Consider the following 15,890-nt stretch of genomic DNA (forward strand, 5'->3'; position numbering starts at 1 on the left):
AGATTTCGCCCATAGCCTGCATCTCCTCAGGGGGCGGGGGAAGGAATCAAAATCTATTTGGTGAGGGTTGGTTCAGACAACACAGGAGATTGTGGATATGGGAGAACAAAGATGTCTTCCAGAATGGTATACATTTCCAAATGGCATGTGGTTCTATCTGGCTGTACAGATGGAGCTGATGTAGGAAGGCTCTGAGTTGTCAGATGCATATGGCGTTGTGGTGGTATGGACGGTGGATGAGGTTCCTGATGAGTGCTCTTTATTGGTACCAGTGATTCATGGTCTCTTGACCTGGACAGGATCACCAGCAGAGGTAGTGCCAGTGCAGAGTCCCATAGTGGCATAAATTTGCTCCTATGCACCTTTTTATCATAGATCTGGGATTTAGGATGTCCTAAGTCGTTGGGAGCTGGGCACAAAGACCTGCCTGACTTGGACAGGGAGAGATCTGTCCTTTTTGGAGTGGACTTAGAGGGGAGATCTGCTTCTGTGCTTATGAGAGTATGCTCTGCTCCTGCAAGGAACCCCTGATGAAGGGTCCCATAGACATATTCTCGATCACTCCTCCATCAGGCTTCACACCAGGACGCAGACTCCTTGATGACTCTGGCTGATGTACAGGGGGTTTCCTCGACCTAGGTCTGACTGGGGCTTCGTAGCCTTTTCCATGAGGTGCTTTTTAAGCCAGAATTCTTGCACTTGTAGGATCTAGCTAGGAAAGGAGTGACAGGTACTGCATCTGGAAGAGACAGGCACTTCCCCAAAGCAGTACACGCAGCGCTGGTGGTTGTCTCTGACCAGAAAGGTGCAAGCACAGGAGATAAAGCTTTTAAAGCTAGATAATCTAGACATAATCTAATTCACATTCTGGGATGCACATGAGTCCCCAGGGAGGGGATTTTAACTATCCATTGCTATACTAATAGAACTATTAAAAACATTAACTATACTAAAGATAAAACTGGTAAACTTTTAAATATTTACAGGTTTTAAGGATCAGGCTGAAGAGAAACAAACAGCACTGCACTGACGACTCAGATTTAGGCCATGGCGTGGTAAGAAGAACTGAAGAGGCCATCAATTCTCCCCATCCCTTATATACTTGGTGCAGAGCATGAAGAGAGTAGAGGCACAGGCCCTGACCTATGGATACTGCTTTCAAAAATTCTCTAGTCTAAGGCGCATGCACACCCACAATGGAATACACATAGGGACCAGCACTCAAAGAAGAACTTGCTTTTCGGCCTTCTACTTCCACCACAATTGTGTGCATGAGAAAGCAGAGCACAGCTGCTGTTCCTTTTCAGCCACATTCAGTCAGTAGTTATGTATATTTGCTCCCCTTTATACCATGCAATGGCACACATGTTGTACATTAATGAGTGCAAACACTATATAGTAATTTAGCTCCCTAACAAGATGTTTTAGAGTTTCCTTTCTTACCAATCTAAGTAGTGCTCTGTCGCTGGACTTTCGGCCCAATGCTCTGAGTTTCCTTTTCTGGATTTGGGCGTTTCCCAGTGCTGATACCAGTGCTTCCTGTTCTTCCTGAAAAATGAAATCAACATCTAACTTGAGAAACTATTTTGCTTTTTATGTATCCAAATGACATCTTTTAAAACATAAGTCACCTTGTTGCAGTAAATGTGATTGCTGATGGTCTCCCTGGGCATAATGTACAATACTGTTGCCTTGAGAATAACCTGTTAAAATACAGTACACATTTACTTAAATCATTCCTGTGTTTTCCTTTTATTTATCACAGTTATAGGCTTGTATCCATTAAACTTTTGTATGAACCAGGGGAGCCAAACCTTGAACTCCCAAACACAGAGACATCTGGCCAGAAATCATTCTTGTTCGCAGAAAAAATTTTGTACTAAAAAGTTACACACACACACACACACACACACACACACACACACACACACACACACCCTCTTTTTTAACTGCTACAAACTTTAGTTTTGGCACTGCCCAATCATCCTTTTTACTATTCTCAAGATAACAGGAGTCAACAGCACAACTAAACTGGGATGAACCAGAATTTTCTATTTCATGTAAATTGCCCGACAGCCCTCAATACATCAAGAGAACAGGTACTGCAGAAGCAAGAGCAAGTTTTTCTACTCTGCCCAAACATTTGCTTCAGCCATGTTCTGGAGGCCTGTAAGGAGTGAGAGTGATGTCCCGTCTCCACATCTGTTCTGTCAACCCTCAACCCCTGCTGAGATTGCAATGTGAAGCCAACTCAGGTAATGATTTTGTGATGTGGATACCTATTTGACAACAACTGTATTTCTAACTCTTTAAAAAAATATTTCTTCTGCCTGTTCACCCATACAAATAGTGGGCTCTACACAAATTGCTGTCAAATGCACAAAGTAAACAAACAGAAATTTTACTTCCTTCAAGCTCTCAGCTGTAGTGATCTTGGGTGTTATTTGTAACAGGAGACAAAAAGAGATCTCTGATTTCTATGCTGGTATCCTACCAAAGACTACTGTAAAATATCCTTACCCCAACCCTGAAAACAAACAGAGCTACTATTGTTCACAACTTGATTCTGGAGACAGCTCTTTGTATTTGAGGCCACAAATTAATATCATGCTAAATGATATAATCATTACACATTTATGTTTCAACGAAGAAAAGTGAGCCAAGCTGAATTTTAGAATTCTGCTGTCACCAGGGAAAAAATATCAGAGATATTTATAGGATTTTAACCATTTCAAGAATCGTGAGAACGTCTCTGAACACATTTTATTTGCTAAATAATACCATGCTGCTGAATTCCACTTGATCCTGCATGTGAGTCTTCTAGGGAACATGTCTGAACGCCCACTGTATGACCATCATTGCTTCCCATTTGAGCTCCTGAAAAAAGGACATTTTAAAAAAAATACTTTCAGCATAGAATACAGCACAGATCGAACATTTAATAAATAATTAAGTGTAATGTTTGAAAGTCTATAATGTTTGAAATATGTACTTACTGTCTTGTACAAAATGGGAATGATTGAATATTGCATTCTAAAGCAATAAAGGGTTCTGTAAGGTCAAATTTTTGAAGATTTTTTTAACATAACCTTGAAAGTTATGGGGAAAATTTTATACGTCCAAGGTATTGCTCAAACAAATTCAGATCTCTGTGCATCAACCAGGTAGGTGAGACTCAAATTCCTGATATGAAAAGTACAAATGCAGTTTATGTACACAAGAATTTGATAATGCAAGATCGTCCCCTCATTTTGTATGCTGGACTGAAGGCCTTTTAAAAGTTTTGCCTTTGATGTTTAAGTTTCAAAGCATGTTTTTTATTATTCCCTATATTCTGTATATAAAATACTAGCATCTGTACATCACCTAAAAAATGTCTGTAGGCTAAAAATATTTTTCATTAAAACCCAATTGAAAGTTATACATTATGTATTGTAGGTATGTAGGGATATTTTACCACCATTATTTGTATTGTGGTGGTGCCTAGAGTATCTAGTCCCCAAAAGTACTAGGCATGGTACAAATATAGCAAAAATGGGCCTTGCCTCAAAGAATTTACAGTCTGATTTAATCTATTGTGTTACCACTATCACAAGGTATTAATGATTCCTAGGAGGGAAATATATGTACAAATGTTTTGGAGAATTGCTTGAAATGTATTAATACTTTTACAAGGGTTAGAACATTCCTCTCTAAAGGTTTAATTACTTATGTTGAATATACCAATTCTTCAGATGAGCAGCTTATCAGCATTTATATAACCATGCAAAAATTAACTATGGTGGAAGAGTGGATCTGAAAACATTCTTAAGAGCAGTTTTCACAAAACTGTTTTCGTGAGGGTAGCTGTTTCTACATAATAGCATGCTAGGGGGCTCACTTAAGGAATTTGTGCAACTTCTCAGTTCCAATACTTTTGTCAGAACAGGAGATTTTACTTACCACTTGCACTACTACAACCAGAGATGTTTTCTCCTGGTGAATATCCCATTAGGCCACCATTTCCATTTGGGTTAGAAGGCACTGTTGCAAGAAGACCTAATCAAGGAAACAAAATTAATTGCTAACAATATTGAGGCAAGCAAATATATTTTGATTTAGTATATATCTTCCCTTGTCTCCCAAGAGTATTTTCTTTAATAGTTTAACTTCATCAGTGGAGAGAATTATTTTTTTCTCTCTACTGTAAATTGGAATATCTGTCCAAGAAATTTTAGATTATAATTATTTTACGTATCAAAAAGTCAGTATTATTTTTGCAAGAAACTTTAATTGCGTATGTTAAATATGGTGCATTTTAGTGCAAGAGACATCACAAGTTACTTTATATCTATGCATACCCTGTATGTCTGGATTACAGCCATTATTTGGACAGGCAGGTGTCAACAAATGCACATGTTGCACAACAATGAGCGAAATGGACTTTTTTAAATAGATGGAAGAATGTAAACAAAGGGTTAAAATTAATTTCTCAAGATAAACCACCATGTTTGTGAATAGCAGATTGTACAGTTAAGGTTGCAAGACCTTTTCCACTGTAACTTTTTCATGCAGTAGTTCTATCTGGTAGTAAAATTAATCTATACAAGACTAATTTGATACCCTGGAGATGACATGACCTTAAAAGAAACTTCGGGACTAACTCTCTAGGCAGGTGCAGACGAGATACATTGCAAAGGGCTGGGAACAGGTGAGTGAGCAGTAAAAAATAAGTGTTACCAGTACACTGCTCTTATAATCCATTTTAGTCAGTTAACGAGGCTACCCCTGACACTGGGCTCATATCTGGCCACCATGGCTACAGAATGGATTGTCACAACTAGAAGGGAAGACAAAACCTCAAATAAATACATGAAGGAGACTACTGTCATACCCAATCCTCTGTATCGTGAAAGCTGCTGGTAGATTTGTTTCATCCTCTCAATATTCAGGCGGCTTGCCTCTGCATGATTTACCATTGGTTTAGGATAATGAACTCCTATTACACATTTTGCAGCCTTCTGGATGCTCTCTGGGGCATTCCAAGGATCGTATATGTATTTTGCAGGGAAACCTCTAAGTATAGGCAAATAACGTCTTTAAAGAAAAAAAAAGTATAGTTTAAAACACACAGCTGTTTGAAACTGAGGCAACTTTAATGATAGCTTTGTATTTCTCGGGAGGATTGTACGTGAGATTACCTGATGTAATCCCCATTAGGATCAGTTCTTCTGCCAAAACTCACAGGACAGTAGCAGTGAAAAAACTGCTGAAAAAACGAACTACAGGAAAGCCACATCCAGCTTCCAGCATTTACACTCCAATCCGCATCAAGCAGCAATTCTTCAAACACCTTGAGAAATAAGAGTATCAAGTTATTCTGAATGTGTTAAATTTTTCCAGAAACACTCCTAAGCATTGCTCAGCTATCAAGATGTCAGTACAGGAAACTATGCTCTTAAACGTTGAAATCCTACCTTTTCTGACATTTGCCCAGACTTGGTAACATCTAAAAAGTGCTCAATACTTACACAAGTACCTCTTTATAAGCACATTCAAGTGGGATAGTAGAAAAGAGGTATGTCTGGCTTCTACAGCACAGAAGTTGGACATATTTTGCACAAATCCATTTTACAGATTGAGGCAAAACTGAGGCAAAGAACGGTGAAATAACTCGCTCAAAGTCACTTAAGTAGGCTAGTGGCAGAGTTAGGAATAGAACCTAGGTCTCCTGAATCCCTGTGCTGTGCTCTATCCACTAGGCCACACTGTCTCTGGTCAGGGGTGGAATTTTCTTTCCCAGTTAGCTCTGTACGTACTCTGCTAGAAAGCTACATTAATTTCCTAATGCTTTCTAGTGAGAAAGTTAACTTTTATAGCTTTTTGGAAGATGTTTCAATTAACTTAACAGTTAACTTAATAATTAGAGAGACAAGGTAGGTGAGGTAATATCTTTTATTGGATTATTTCTCTTAGTGAAAGAGAGAACCTTCTGAGCTTACACAGAGCTCTTCAGGTCTGGGAAAGGTACTCCGTGTCACAGCTAAATGGAACAGACTGTTATACATGAGGATACATATGTTGCAAGAGACCATTCAAGGTGAAGTTAACATTTAATAATTACTTATTCTAAAAAATTCTAGAACTTAATAGCTTTGACATATGAAGGTTACTTACAACTGGAGTTCTTAGAGATCACTGCAGAGTCACTCCTTGTGACTCATACCGACCAGTGCAGGATAGTAGAACCTTCTATTAGCAGTGCTCATTAGGCACCCGTGTTCCCCTGCCCACCCTGTCTAGCACTTGAGCACATTCTGATGGTGAGAGTTTAAAGGGGGCATGGCAACATTGCCCCCTCGGTTCCTTCCACTGCTAGAGCAGAAAACCCAAGATATTTTAATTTGGACTCTGCAGGAGTGGGGAAGGTGGTCAGGTAGCATGAATATGCAGAGCCCATCTCAAAGAACTCCAGTTACAAGTAAGTAACCTTCATTTCTTCTTTGAGTGTCCTCAGCATATCCCCAGTCTTGGGATAGTCTTGCAAGCAGTACAGCAAATTGAATAGAGGGATGCAGAGTTCTAACTAAACAAGGATTGGAGTACCACTCTACCAAAGTGGGTGTGCAAGTGGGATGCCATATTCAATGCATAATGCTTTGTGAAAATGTGAAACAACTTCCACATAGCAGCTTTGCATGTCTCAATAAGGGCAATATGTTTATAAAAAGCCACAGATGTAATTACTGCTCTAGTAGAATGAACTCTGGACAAGCTAGGAATGGTGAAAGAAGCTCTTCTGTAACATTCTTAAATGCACTAACCTATCTAGACAGGGGGACTGAGAGAAATGACTTTACCTTTAGAGTTACCAACATATGAAATAAATAACTTGGAAGAAGACTTAAAACTCTTTGTTCTATCTAAGTAATATGAGAGTACTCTCTTGGTATCTAAAGAATGTAATCTAAATTCTCCTCTTTAGATGAATGAGGCTTTGGAAAGAATAGATTAAATGGGCTGATTTACACGAAACCCAAACAATTTTAGGAAGAAATTTAGGGTCTGGTCTAAGAACCACCACGTCCTTATAAAAAGTGCATGAGGGGGAGGGAGGGTTCCCACCAATGCATGTAGTTCACAAATTCTTCTTGTGGAAGTAATTGCTATCATAAACAGATGCGTGGTTTCTTCCAAAGCTACTGATGGTAATTTTAAACTTGATGCCACCCTATTCATTAGCTCATGAAATTAAAATCACATCCTCAGGACACACTGCTGCAATTACATCCACATTTTCGTCAGGAGATGAGCCACTGTCCAAGCTCCATATATTGTTGTTGAAATTTCTGTAAAGGAGATGTTCTCTGATGCTCTTCATCAAATAGTGTCTCCTGTAGCAAGGATGGAGAAAATTCTCTAGGTGTCAGAGCCAGGCCCCTTGGCTCCGGTGAAAGATGTACCAGGACTGAAGATTCATGCTTCATAAAGTGACAGTGGTAAGCTCAGGTTGACCAATATGGCTAAGGACTCCAAGGTCATACAGGGCAATCCTGCTGGTCACTCCAATCCTTCATTATATTCTTTGTTCAGAATATAAGGTGCCAAGAAGGGAAATTCTGATCTGAAAATGATCAGATCCCAGGCATGCTCGTGGGATCTGGCTCTACATCTGTGGATCCGATATTGAAGCAGCAAGTGAAGTGAACATGGTAGGGATCTGGATCATGTAAAGTGGTGACAAGTCCCTTCTTAACAATCCAGTTGAGGGTCTTAGATTGTGGAACGGATACTGGAGATTCTCTGCATTTAGTATCCCATCTCAGTCTCTTATCAGGAGAGCCATGAGAAACAGTCAGATACCAGTTCCACAGAATAACGCATTAATTTGAGTCATATCGGAGGGTTTAGAATTGGTCAAATCCACCAATCTGGAACTGGAACTTAGTGCCAGGACCAATCCCTTTGGTGTTGCAATTTTCTTGAATTCAGATGTACTCAGAGCTGATTCAGGCCTTCCATCCTTATTTTCCTTTAGATCCTTTAGAGTTCTTGGATCCCAGAAGCTTGATAGACAAAACCACCAGTAATAAAAGGTCTAAAGACTCTTTTGTCTTTTTTTGCCAGCCCAAGATGTGAATGTGCTATAGATGGGTAATGGCTCCCTCCAAAACATTTTAAAACACTGAACCTGCAGGTCAGATACCAGGAAGACCTCTGGGCACAACACGCACTGCTTGAACCTGTGTTTCTCCATACTGGGATCAATTGTATTGAAAAATAAAGTTTTTCCTTAAATCCACGATCTAATCTAAATCTAATCTAATGTATAGGTTACAGTAAAAACTAACTATAGACTACTAACTATAAAACTATTAACTAACAACACTACACTAAGATGCAGGCAATAAGTATTAGTGGATCATGAGATCTGTTGGTTCACATTCTTTTACTGCTGCAGCTGGAAGGAAATGAGGTGCCAACAGTGCCGCAACCTCTTTAAATCTCACCCTCAGAACATACTTGAGCACTAGATGCGGTGTGCGGGCGAGTGTGGGCACCTAATGGGCACTTCTACTAGAAGATTCTACTATCCTGCTGCACCAGTCCCAAGAGAGGGACTATGTAGTCGTAGAGGACACTCAAAGAAGAATTTCAAATTTCCAGTGCTTTCTATAGAGAAAGCCCATCTGATCAATCCTAACTTGCATAAAACAAGCTCCCCTGCTTAGACGCATCATTAAGATTGTTGTCTGAAAGAGAGAGAATCTTATTCCTTGAAGGAAAATACTAAAATAGTGGAAAGGTTTTCTAAAGTTGCTTTGAAAGTTCCTTTTCAATACATATATTTTTATTTAGCACACATTTTAAAAGTATTCAGTCAGTAGTTACTTTTCCTTTAAAACTGATATAGAACATCTTGTGATTAGGTAACAAACAATCTAATTCCCTTCCCAGGACAATAGTAAACCACAAATATTAATGTGATCCATGATTAGAATTAACATGTTCTGCTAGAAATCAGAAATAAAATAGTAAAGTCTAATACACAGTAAAAAAGTGCGTGTGGGAGGGTAGGAGTTATTAGGACTTTTCTTGCTAAACTTGCATTTAATACTTCATTCCAAATTCACTATTAGAACACTTCAGAAAGCTAAAAAGTAGAGTTCAATCAATATCAGTTAACAAGAGCTATTTAAAGAAGATATTAAAAAAAAACCCTATAAACTGTTACATGAATATGCCTTTTTATTAAAATAACTAAGTTATGTATTTTCTGAAAAAAATTAGTTGAAATGCTTTTTAAGCATTTTTAAATTGAAGTGGCTACCAATCTAACAAGTTTAGAGATACAGGGTGGGTGAGGTATATCTTTTACTGGACCAGCTTCTGCTGGTGAGAGACAAAATGTAAGTACACAACTGGTCCACTAGATGCTCCCCTTCAAGCACACTTGCTAAGATTGTATAACACACTACCTAGAATTAGCAGGAGAGGTTCACTCTCACCGGCACAGAGAGGTATCATTTATTTCTTCTTGTACTACACAAATATGTTCCTCTGTACCTTGGGTTATTTACTCCAAGGGAAGGCCAAATAATAACTAATATGTACACTCAAATGCACAAAGCTGTATGTTATAGGCATACAGACATACAATTTACACATGTATAAATTGCATAAGACAAGCTGCCTTAGGATTTTTCATGCAATTACTTTCATAACCAAGAGTGCTGTTTACATGTGAAACAGGAAGAAGAAAGTGAACACAACTCAGTTTCAAACAGTTAAAACTTTGTTTAGAACTGTAATTAGTTAAAAAAAAATTGTGACCGTATTTAGAGATTTGTTTTATTATCTGAAACACAAACAAAAGCAAGGACTGAACAAAGAATGATGCAAATAACAACGAGACTGACCCAACTTTGTACTCTGAATGGCCATGTCTCCAGTTTTAGGAAGATTTGGTACTAGTTAGTTGGACTACTTAATTGTGATTACTCACAAATCATGTTGTCCAACATGTATGGGTCTGATACGGCCAGGTGCCGAGTGTCCTCAACACTTACTTTCCAGCCCCCACCTCAATCCCCATCTTGTTTTCTCTACTACTCTGAAAAGAAAAGGTGGGTGGTTTCTTTTTTGGAAGGGGGGTGGAGAGTATGTTTGGGAAATAATTTCTATTAGCTGATGAATAATCTGTATTTATTCTTATCATAGAAATGTAGGGATGAAAGGGACCTCAAGAGGTCATCTACTCAATTCCCCCATATTCTATTTAGATTTTAAAAGAACCCATGGATTTAATAATTGCTGGCCTCAATTTTCAAACTGGGTTACCTAAAGTTAAGCACCAAAGCTCATTTCTAGACATCTACAAAAGGGCATGCTCTGTACCTGAAAGTTAGGCCTCAACACACCTACCAGAACTACATGGTTTAAATTTTTTGACCACAGTTTAAGCTTTAAAACCTACTTTGATGCATTTACCAATAGGTATAGTTTGTATTTAATTCTTATTATCTACATCAGAAATTCATTAATGAAAAATTGTACCTTCATTCCTTCTTCCCAACTAATCCACAGGTCACCTCGAGTCAAGAAGCATGCCACAGCATGTCTGGCTAAATGGTGAATCCAACCTTCCTGACGGAGCTGTGTCATAATTGCATCAATCCAAGGAAATCCTGTCCTGCCTTCTGCCCACTTGGCCAAAGCCTCAGGATTCCTATCCCATGGAATCTGAACACAGATGGGATTTCCCTCCATTTTATCAAAGCGTGGATTATTAGTAGCTGCTGTGTAGAAAAACTCACGCCACAGGAGTTGGCCATAAAGGGAGAGGGGAGGGGATCTGTTCTTCTTTACCTGAAAGGCATCACAAAAAGAAAACACATTTTATGAGCATTTTTTTCACTATATATAAACATGAGTATCTGATCAAGTTGAGTTCATACCTTTTTGTATAGGTCTGTTAACTTGAAATAAAAAAGGCGACATGACAGACAGCCAAACCGCAGATAGGGACTAAGCCCTGTGGGACTTGCAAGAAGGGAATTTGCATTCATTCGTGGTCTTTCAAAGTTTGCTACCCAAGCCTTAGAAAAAGAAAAACAAATTGGCAGAATACAGACTAGATGATTCGCAGGCAGAGAAGAAGATTATAAAGTTGAATATACAATTGAAACATAACTGATGATTAAGAAGTTATCTTTATAGTCACTTTTTGTGACTTTATTGAAGGTATCTCCACTGGAAAAAGGGTTCATATATTTTTCAAAACTACATGAGATGTTATCAAATTTTCTTCTAGTTGTTCAATTTTTATAAAAGTTGAAAGTCTAAATTTTTATTGACTTTTAAAAATCATTACAAAAAATAAAATAGCTATTTAATCTGTATCAGGATATATGTCTTTGGTTGTAGTTTCCTGGAAATTCTGTTCTTCTTTTCCCCACACTTATTTGTAACAGTAATTAACCATGGTTTTCAAGATGCCAATTTTTGCTTACAGCAATGATCTGCAATGTACCTTTCGTTCCAAGTGCCTTTCCAGTCGTGTGAGAGCTTCTGTTTCTCCACCTGGCCACACTGCTGAAGGCAAACCATCTGTATCAAAACCTGATGAGTGAATTAAAAGAAGAAAAAAAAAATACATTTTTAATACTGTAGCACAAAGAAACAGTAGTTATCCCTATTCTTGGAGAATAACTGTATCATGGTTTGAGAACATAACTGGATAGCAGAATACAACTTTTAAAAAAATGTTTGCCAAAGTGACATGTCCTAGCAAACTACTTTAGAACACCATTTACCTGCAACCAGCTTAAATATGATTTTTATGCTCTATTATAAAAGGCAAGGGTGGACAGATCTTACTTCAATTCCTTTTTACATTTCCCTCGGCATGGACAGTTTAAAAAAAAAAAACTATTTTTATTTTTGTTTACAGTTTCATTTTTGAGTTCTCAGCTCTGTAACATTTGGGATGGAAGAACTACCAAGGTTTTTATTTTTTAAAGAGACAACCTTTTCCATTAGATTTTGAAGAATGCATAACAAAAAACAGCCAAAATGGAAACAGCTTTTTTTGACAAATTTTAAATTTGAAACCAAAATTTACAGAGACAAGTCTTTATATTCTCCATGTCCACTGAAGGTAATCTGCTGCAAGGGATATTTAGCTTAGATGTTCGATACTAGGAAAAATGTTCCAACTGTAAAGATAGTTAAGCACTGGAATAGGCTTCCCAGGGAAGTTGTGGAATCCTTGTCATTGGAGGTTTTTAAGAATAGGTTTACTTGGTCCTGTCTCAGCACAGGGGGTTAGACTAGATGGGCTCTTGAGGTCCCTTCCAACTCTATAGTTCTATTATTCTATTCTATTGAAAAACTGAGTGTCTGGGAGCAGAGCAAAGAACCAGGGACTAACTCAGTAACCAATGAGAAGGGTATGCTGCATAACAAAGGGACACAGTAATCAGTGCAGTAGTGTCACTGAAGTAAATGCTTAAGAGTTTTGTTAGATTGGGCCTTAAAACTGCAATTTTTGAAATGGATGATGTCAACTTGAAAATCTGTATGACAATTCTATACCTGCTATAGTGACAAATTACACTCAAGAATACTGTAACAAGAAGCTAGTAATCCCCCGAGATTGAAAAGACATTTGTTACAGGAGCAGAAAAATCCTTATAAAAATGTTTTTAAATGATTTGTAAGGGTCTGGACATATTTAAAAGGTGTTCCAGGAGAAATGGATGGTGAATGTCAAAAAGTTCAATTTGTCAGTATCTCTTTGATTCATCATGCTATGTTTAGTCTGACATGTTTTCATATGTGTACTTGTGTTTGCCAGATTCAAATAACAATGGTAATGAAACAGATCATTACTGTAAACAATATTATATAAAAAGTGATGTGCAAAGTTGTTACTAAGTGTTTAATTATATGCTAAATTGATCAAATACATGTTTTACTTCTTTTTGTTTTATTAGACCAAGTTGTGTGATTTGAATTAAACTGGACTAGACAGAGCAGTTGAGGTCTGACAAGATTTTTCCAGACACCTATGGTGACAACCTGGAGGCAAAGTCATATTTGCTTGTGTTTAATGGAAGTGATTGAAGATTAAATACACTACAAACAGAGTGAGGATAAAGGAGTCTTATTATTTTACTTCATTTACTTCATGATAATGTCTTTGTGACTTTGCAGAAACAAGTTTTTAGCACAGTTTTGTATGAACACGGTACTATCCTGAAGCACAAAGATAGGGAAGGTGTTCAATGCGAAAGAGGAGCTGTAAGTATATAAGCAGGAGTGTTGTAAGAAAGACAGGAGAAGTAATTCTTCTGCTCTACTCCGCGCTGATTAGACCTCAACTGGAGTATTGTGTCCAGTTCTGAGGACCACATTTCAGGAAAGGTGTGGACAAACTGGAGAAAGTCCAGAGAAGAGCAACAAAAATGATTAAAGGTCTAGAAAACCATGACCTACGGGAGAAGATTGAAAAAAACTGGGTTTGTTTAGTCTGGAAAAGAGAAGACTGAGAAGGGATACGATAACAGTTTTCAAGTAAATAAAAAGTTGTTACAAGGAGGAGGGAGAAAAATTGTTCTTCTTGACCTCTGAGGATAGGTTAAGAAGCAATGGGCTTAAATTGCAGCAAGGGAGGCTTAGGTTGGACATTAGGAAAAACTTCCTGTCAGGGTGGTTAAGCACTGGAATAAATTGCCTAGGGAGGTTGTGGAATCTCCATCATTGGAGGTTTTGAAGAGCAGGTTAGACAAACCTGTCAGGAATGGTCTAGATAATACTTAGTACTACCATGAATGCAGGGGACTGGACTAGATGACCTCTCGAGGTCCCTTCCAGTCCTATGATTCTAAGCATATTAGCCAGTACAGTGTTTTCAAACAAGTGTGCTCTGAAGTGTGGTCTGATATCATGGGAAGATGGTTATGCTGCAGGAAGCCAAAAAATATAGGGTTTTACCTATCCATCTAGCCTTGTACAAAAATAATAATTAAAAAAAGTCTTGAAGTCACTTGTTTAGGCTTTCCATCTTTGATTTAAGTTGATCTGATGTCAGCAGTTTTAGTTTAATTACGAAGTTTAAGCATAAAAGTCACCTGAACAAGACTGAAATAACCATGTAGGACATTTTATAAGTAATATTGAAAAGGTGTCTAATACAGTGCAATGAATGAATATAACATACCTAGCTCTTCTAGTGACGGAACACCATATTTCTCATCATGGTCATCAGAAACTGGAGTAGTGCACTTTTCCATTACTTCTGCAGTGATGGTTTCCACTGGCATCTCCAGTGGTTCCATTCTACTGATTAAAGTCTGAAATCTTTTATAGGTAAGAGGTGGCTGTCCCCCATTTAATTCTATAATCCTGTGTTCAAAAAACATAAATGCCTGCATTTCATACAAGTGCATATTACAAATTTACATATTATATATAATTTGTTCTTACCTGCAGTTTGAATTCTGTTGTTTATACATACATATACACACACACTAAACTAGACAGTTTAAACCTTAATTATACCACTCCAATCCCACTAGGGAGATAGAAGAACTTAATTGCATAAACAAAGTGATTACTATTCTTGCTTTCTGGGTTGAAAAAAACCCCTCTCTGCAGTAAACAAATAACGAATAAACAAACAAATATATACACATCCTCAAACAGATTATAGACGTCAGTAAAAATAAAGTTATTGCAAAGACATACATACAAGCCACCAATTAAAAGCTTTACAACTGCAATCTGGAAGAAAAGATTACTGTGGTATTCCAATGGAATAATATGGTAACTTTACTTAGGCAAAAAATGAAGATCTAATGCTTTGAATGGCAGCCATTGTACATGCATGCACACACCCCACCCCGCTTCTATACTCCACTTTTTCCTCAAAAGAATAATTTGCTTCAGATATACCCAAAACTCCAGAGAACACTGAAGCAGAATTTAAACAAACCAACCCCAATATTGTGGTACAGAATGGTAAAACCATGTTGTGCATAGGGAGCAGCAATGTTTTTGTTTTTTTAACTACTTAATTAATTTGTTCCCCCCACCTACCGATGAAAGGTCAACCCCTGGCTTCCAAACAGTGGGAAAAAAATATAAATGTGAGAGATTTTAAATAAATTACTTTTAAATTAGCTATAATAGTATAAAACTGGAAATTACAACAGTTAATAAATTTATCAAAATCTCAATGGGACCAATACTTTACATTTTGTGGATTATGTATGTATAATAGGGATCTAGTACTAATCCATTAAAAACAGTGGTCTGTAGAAAAATATAAACGACATCGTGCAAGGCAAGATGGTGATATCAAGCAATCCCCAATAACTTTCTAGATACATAAATGAAAGAAAGGGAGTGTTGAAAAATGTTTGATTCAGAACTAGCTCACTAGAAACAGTTAAGTACTTTAAATTTCTTGACATATTTGCATAATGAAGACTGCAATAATTGAAGTAAAGGTACTGATCTTGACCATTAGTATTCTTAGCAGGTTCTTTATCACCCTGATGGTATGGAATGATAGAACTGTTAAAAATTGGTATATATCGAACTATATACAAAAACTAAAATTTAAACAAAACGATAAATCCTATAGGTAAAGTGAATTATAGACACTAACGCACCATATCCCCCCAAAAAATATGCGGCCATTTTTATAGACCAATTATAGCATATTTTATTAAAGGACTGATATGTTAGCTTCCTTAACCTATTTTGGAGTTCAAAACTCTACTTAATATTGAAATAAGATGTCATTATTTCACTAGGGCGTGGAAGGAGGAGGAATGAAACCTGACTAAGCATACAGTAAAGAAGACTGCAAACTGTGCATTGCAGGTTCTGTGCAAAACAAT

General features: G+C 37.5%; 1 protein-coding gene across 2 annotated transcripts in view; it reads right to left on the reverse strand.

Moving 5' to 3' along the window:
• Positions 1-15,890, reverse strand: part of CRY1 (cryptochrome circadian regulator 1) — a 76,307-nt gene that overhangs the window by 11,790 nt on the left and 48,627 nt on the right. The window contains exons 4-13 of one of the 2 annotated variants that reach the window (XM_034778089.1): positions 14,204-14,388; positions 11,513-11,601; positions 10,938-11,078; positions 10,537-10,848; positions 5,181-5,332; positions 4,874-5,076; positions 3,943-4,038; positions 2,782-2,877; positions 1,632-1,703; positions 1,444-1,548 (exon numbers count right to left, since the gene is read on the reverse strand). In XM_034778089.1, coding sequence (XP_034633980.1) covers positions 1,448-1,548; positions 1,632-1,703; positions 2,782-2,877; positions 3,943-4,038; positions 4,874-5,076; positions 5,181-5,332; positions 10,537-10,848; positions 10,938-11,078; positions 11,513-11,601; positions 14,204-14,388 — 1,447 coding nt within the window. In that variant the 3' untranslated portion in view covers positions 1,444-1,447. The remainder of the gene's footprint in view (positions 1-1,443; positions 1,549-1,631; positions 1,704-2,781; positions 2,878-3,942; positions 4,039-4,873; positions 5,077-5,180; positions 5,333-10,536; positions 10,849-10,937; positions 11,079-11,512; positions 11,602-14,203; positions 14,389-15,890) is intronic. The other variant, XM_034778094.1, reaches the window with a different exon arrangement.

The sequence above is a fragment of the Trachemys scripta genome, chromosome 1, assembly GCF_013100865.1.
Source record: "Trachemys scripta elegans isolate TJP31775 chromosome 1, CAS_Tse_1.0, whole genome shotgun sequence".
Taxonomy (NCBI): domain Eukaryota; kingdom Metazoa; phylum Chordata; order Testudines; family Emydidae; genus Trachemys; species Trachemys scripta.